The 6,107-nt window shown below is 38.7% G+C and overlaps 1 protein-coding gene across 1 annotated transcript in view; it reads right to left on the bottom strand.

Moving 5' to 3' along the window:
* The window catches only part of rasgrp2 (RAS guanyl releasing protein 2 (calcium and DAG-regulated)), a 79,221-nt gene that overhangs the window by 27,118 nt on the left and 45,996 nt on the right, over positions 1-6,107 (bottom strand). Inside the window, exon 7 of the mRNA XM_015398549.1 lies at positions 5,732-5,905. Coding sequence (XP_015254035.1) covers positions 5,732-5,905 — 174 coding nt within the window. The remainder of the gene's footprint in view (positions 1-5,731; positions 5,906-6,107) is intronic.

The raw sequence follows: 6,107 nt of genomic DNA on the forward strand, positions 1-6,107 counted from the left end.
ACCTTGTTCCGCCCTTCACCGAATCAGACAAACACTGGTACCACGGCACACAGACAGGAGTTAAGGATTCAACAACTTCTCTGGAAATTTTCGGTTGAGCAGTGTTCAGAGCAACACTTCTCCCTCTGTTTAACTTCTTCAATAAAACCCGTTAACCTTAAAAAAAAAAAAAAAGAAAAAAAAATGAAAAAAGATTACTCGTTACTAAAAAAAGGTAACGGCTTTAGTAACGGCGTTAGTAACGATTAGTAACGTTTCGAATGAAGTATTTGAAACAAACAAATAACAGAATTTTGAAGAAAACAATTCCAGTCAGAAGAAATGCTGGGAAATTCCATGGCGTTGAGTTTTCTTGTCTTATTCTTGTCTTGTCTTATAAAACATATGAAACCAGTACCTCAAGGGACAATATCAACCTCTGGGCCTCTAAAATCAAGGTCTGTCATCATCTCTGCCGCCATCATCTACTTAGAGCTAATGACTTCAAAATGCTCAACAAGCTAATTAAGAAGACTGGCTCTGTTCTAGGAACTCCTCTAGAACCTCTGGATATTATTTCACAAAGAAGAATTCTGCATAAAGTGATGAACATCATGGACCACAATCAGCTTCCTTTCCAGAAGATTTTTACAACAACAAAGCGACTTCAGTCAGAGGCTTCTCCAGATCTGGTGCAAGACAGACCACTACAGAGGTTCCTTCCTGCTACAGCTATCAACAGCTGCAACACCTGGATACAAAAAATGACCTATTAGTTACAGCAAAATTTAATTTCTCTATGGGATCAATAAAGTAATTTTAAACTTAATTGAATATAAAAGAAATAATATCTTATTAGAATTTTTTTTTTTAAGTTTTAAGTTTAAAAAGATTTATAGTTTGCATTTGTAGAGTTGTAGAGTAGTTTTAATTACTGCTTAATTAGGTTATATCTCTCAGTAAATTGCATGTTTTATGAAAATGCATGAGTTTATGTACCTTTATACTAGGTAATGATTTGATCACCAAATTAGTTGGTGATAATTTCTATCAGAAATGAATTATTTCAACCTCAATGTAAGGCAAATTACAGGATACTGACATATCTCAACCTGCCATGCTGTTTTAATAAGGACCCCCAGGAAAGAGGAGATCAAAGTTTACTTAACTAATCCAGAGAGGAAAAATGTGTCAAACAGATCTTTAGCATCTGATTATTAGAAAATCTATATCTGAGAAAATGTGGGGATTGAGAAGCTAAAAACGTTTGCTGCTAAAAAGGTCAAATATGAAGAAATGTCACATTTGATGAGCAGAACAGAGTTTCTATCATAGAGGCCTACTGTAGCTGTTTCATCCTAATAGTGCTGGTCAATACTAGCATTTGTCCTCTCCCCTACAGAGGCACAGCTTCATAAATCACTGGAACATGACAGTGGAATCATATCATAATCAATGTGAGTGAAACACTAAGGAGAGCTCTGCTGGGCTCCCTTGACAAGAGCCCTAGGTGTTACAGCAGCGACGTATTCCGACAGGGAGACGTAGGAAACCCTGCAGAGAGCCAACAGAATAAATCACTGACTGACTGACTGATCTGTAGATACAAAAGTGATAAAAAACCTGAGTGGAGTGAGACTTTTTAACATGATGGAAACTGATCCAAAAGGCGACTGTTGGTAAGTAATGAGGATGCAATCTCAGAGCACTGCAGCCTATTAAGATGAAAATACATCTGCACTTGCTCTGCTTGACTGAAGCCTCATCTTCACAGTGGAGATGAGAGGATTGTCACATAGAGGAAAAGCTCACAGCCCATCTGGCACACAACAGCAAACGATAACATCAAGCTGAAATGAAAGCAATTACAGCGAAACCCAGGATGCCACTTAGAGCGATATTTCTTCAGTGAGAGGATGACAGTCTCCAGACATATGGTCAGAGAATTGTATCAGGCTGTTATATATGAGGCTTTCATTTGTTTTAGTGGGAATGATAGAGATATTATTTTTAGATTAGGGAGAGGAAATCTTTTACCATAATTTACAATTTTTGACCCGATAAGTCTAGGAATTTTAGGCTACGTTCATACTGCAGGCCTTCATGCAACTTCCATCCATCCATTATCTGAAACGCTTGTCCCGGGTGGGGTCGCGAGGGGTGCTGGTGCTTATCTTCCAGCTGTCAATGGGCGAGAGGCGGGGGGACAGGTCGCCAGTCCATCGCAGGGCTCAATTTTTTTGTGAAATCAGATTTCTTGCCATTGCCATTCACATTTCCAAATAAATGCGACTAGTATCTATATATTGTGATCTCCTGTGTGAACGGCATTCATACAGCTTAAGTGTCCCATATGCGCAGTACCTGACGTAATGACGTCACAAGCTAGCGTGCTCTGTGTTTACACAAGTAAACATGGATAGTAGTGCAAGAGTGCATTTAGTGAACTTTACCCACCTTAAAAACACAATCTTTTCAATATAGTTAAACATAAATACTACTCTCTGCATCATCGTCCGCCATGGTTGTTGTTTTTCTTTCCGCCTCTGCATAGCAAGACGCATATTAGTGACCTATGTGGGGTATTAAAGGCGTACAGGTCGGATGAATGCGACCTCGCCGTTCAGAGACAGGTTGCATTTGAAAAGATTGGATTTGTATCAGATTCTGGAGGACATAGCCAAGTGGCCTGGGTCCCATTGGAAAAAATCGGATCTGAGTTGTTCAGACTGTAATGAAAAGATCAGATACAGGTCGCATAAAATTTGGATTTGGGTCACTTCAGGCTGCTGTGTGAACGTAGACTTAGACAATAAATAAGAAATGGAAAGTGTCATTGTGACATCTCCAAATTTTCGAATTTGCCACCCCTGTGGTTTTGTATGGACAAGCAGTTATTTTGAAAGATTGATTGTTTCATTTTGCTACATTGCAGTTTCCAGTGCTGTTCAGGGTCACTAAACCTGGAAGCTAAAGGTCTAACGCCCCCATAGTGGCTAAAAGTTACACAGTGTTCTTAGTTGCCAATATCATGGAAAAACGACTTTTTTGAACTTTTTACTCTTTCGTAATTCTATTCTATAGTAGAAATATGCCCCAAAAGTATATTCAAAATGATTCTAAGTAATCTTTTATGAAGTAATTCTCTTCTCTGAGCAGCAGCCATCTTGCTGGCAATGTGTTTCCTGGAACTGGGCACCTTTTACAGTTGTCTTTTGTATCTCTGCTTCTTTCTGTATGTTTGCTTCTGTCTCCTTGAACCCCAGTCGGCCTCGGCAGATGGCTGCTCACACTGAGCCTGGTTCTGCTGGAGGTTTCTTCCTGTTTTTTCTTCTCCACTGTCACTAAAAGCATGCTTGGTGTGAGAGATTGCTTTCGAATCAATGAGTCGATGCCATCTACTCGTTTTCCTTAGATAGAAAACTTTGAATCAATTTGACTGTATGATCTGGTTGAACTATCTACACAGTAAACAACATTCAAACTTTCTCCATAAGCAGTAATGCGAAGCAGAGAGTAATAATTCAAAGTCTGAAAAAAGCGGCTCTTCTATATGGCAGCCAACTGGTGCAAAAACACAATAACTAACGAAAGAACTGTGAAAATGTATATGCATACAAAATGCAAGCACAAGAAACAAATACAACAGAGAAACATGGCAAATGAAAAAAGGAAAGCTGCAAACAGGTGTAAACACAAAGCCAATGGCAAAATTAGCTGCAAAGACACATATGATGTAAACTCCAAAAACACATAAACACAAAAAAACTAAATGCAACAACAAAGCCCTGCAAAGAAAAATTCTGAATTCACTAAATATAGAATCAAAAACCCATAATCAATAAAATAAATACAAACAAAAATGCTGCAACCACAAACAAAATGCTGTAACCACAAAAAGAAAATGATGTAAATAGTAAAAACAGCAGTAAACTCGCTCTACAACTGGGAAGTGTTCCAAACCGCTAATAGGAAGTTCAACATAAATTGGACCAGTGCCTCCATATGAACAGCAAGTCTATGTTTAAAGCAGGATTTTAAAAAGACAAAGTTTGAAGAAGCAACTGAGATGTCCCTGATCTTTTGTGTCATTTCAAAGCACATAGTCTTACAGTATTAGAGAATAATATCACAGTTATGCATAGTAATATATGTATAGTATACGTAACACTCACAACAAATAATACTAATGTGGGTTTTTCTTTGTTCAACTCCATCTAGTGGTCTGGAGGACTTCCTTTTTGCAGAGTGAGTTTGCTGCTGTTTTTATAATTTGCATAATTTTTGTTTTGTGATTGCAGTGTTTTGTTTTTGCTTGCATCGTTTTGTTTGTGGCTGCAGAATTTTGTTTGTGGTAACAGCATTTGTTTTTTGCATTTGTGTTGCTGTTTTTAGGTTTTTGCTTCTCTTTAAGTGATAGGGTTAGGGTTAGCAATTGTTGTTTGCTATATTTTTCAGATACATTTGTTTTTCATGCTTGCATGCTTGCTGTTTTTGAAGCACGTTTGCAAGTTGTTTAGTTGTTTACTGCGCCTTGCAACTACATTTAGAATCCAATTTGAACCCAACTTGTGGTCATTTGCCGCATGTGTCTCCCCTTCTCTTATACCCCCTTTCATTTCAGCCTTCTGTCAAAAAAAGAGGCATAGTGCGGTAAAAACTCAAAAAAAAAAGAATCTAATTTGCACAGTGACAGCGACTATTTTTTGGGAGGTGTACGACTTTGTTTAGCCTTCCTAAAGAAGAGCTGAACCTCTAGAAGTGGCCTGATACTGTGCTGCATGTCACTCTTTGCCGACGTCATGTTATGGGCAGCAAGTTCTTTTAGCATGGTGCTGTACAAGCAGCAACATACAGTAGAACATCACAATCCTTTCTAGTCAGATGGTCTGCTGTTTTGTCATTTATACTGTAGAAGCCTTTAAAACATTACAGATTGGATTTTGCCAAACCCTAATATGCAAATGCATTTTGGCTCCTACAGAGGACAGCATGCTGGGAAACTCCCTGGTGTTGAGTAACTCTGCAGGGGTAGGTTTAAAGTAAATGCAAGACTGAATTAAACTGGGCCCTGCTGTGAGAGGATGTATTTCTGTCTTCTCTTAATCTCTCAACATAAAAAAAACATGTCAGTAATTTTAAACTAAAGGGAAAATAATTGTTCAGTCAGTATTAACACTTTTAAGAACTCATCCTATTATGTTCATCAATATTTCATTTATTTGTTTTGTCAGATAAACAGCATTGTGTTACTATGCAGATTAACTGTAGATAGATTACAGCAGAAGTCTACTGAGCTGGAAAATTCATACCTACATGGACAGTGTGCAATTTGCGATGCAAAATTTAATTAGACTTTTGGGATCAAATACATTTTAATCCTCTTTTATGAATGTGATTTTATCTAAGTAAATATGCATCACCACACACAAGGCAATTATTTGCAAGGCTTTTTCCCTGTTGTAGCCTTAACATAAAGAGCTCTCAGAGGGGATCTTTGAATGCAAATGCTTGCAAAGATTTATCAAATTTATTTGCTCCCTTTTCTCACAACTGCTGCAATCCGATGGGAAATTATTAGCCTATTAATGTTTGTCTGCATGCAGCTCATCTCAGCTCTGCTGTGAAAATAGTGTTTTCTTTTTCTCTGGCTCTAGGCCAGAGACCCTCCATCAAACCCTCCACCAGCCTGTTTGTCCATGCAACTGGAGGCAAATCTTAAAGCTAATGTTGACAGATCAAGAAGACTAACCTGTGCCACTCTGATGAAATGGGAAACGACAGCTGCTCTCTGCGGGGCGGTGGGCTTGCTGAGTACCATAAGCTGGATCCACTGGGAGACACTATTAAAGAGCGTGATGAAGCGCTCCAGAATGGGGTTGTCCACCGTGCAGCCGTGCATCACGAAGCTGTGGTAGTCCTGAAACTAAAAAGCCAAAATGTCACCAAAATGGTCTTGTAAAAGTAAAAATGCAAAAGGCAGGTCATTATAACTGAAGCCACAGCTGCCTTGAGGCAGACTGATGCTAACAGCAAGGAAAGTGAAACCTCTTGTCCTAGGACATAATGATGGACAGAGCTGGGAATGGAACCAGCAACCTGTCATTAGCTGATTAGTGAGTGTCACA

This window comes from Cyprinodon variegatus, unplaced genomic scaffold (assembly GCF_000732505.1).
Source record: "Cyprinodon variegatus isolate N-32 unplaced genomic scaffold, C_variegatus-1.0 Scaffold940, whole genome shotgun sequence".
Classification (NCBI taxonomy): domain Eukaryota; kingdom Metazoa; phylum Chordata; class Actinopteri; order Cyprinodontiformes; family Cyprinodontidae; genus Cyprinodon; species Cyprinodon variegatus.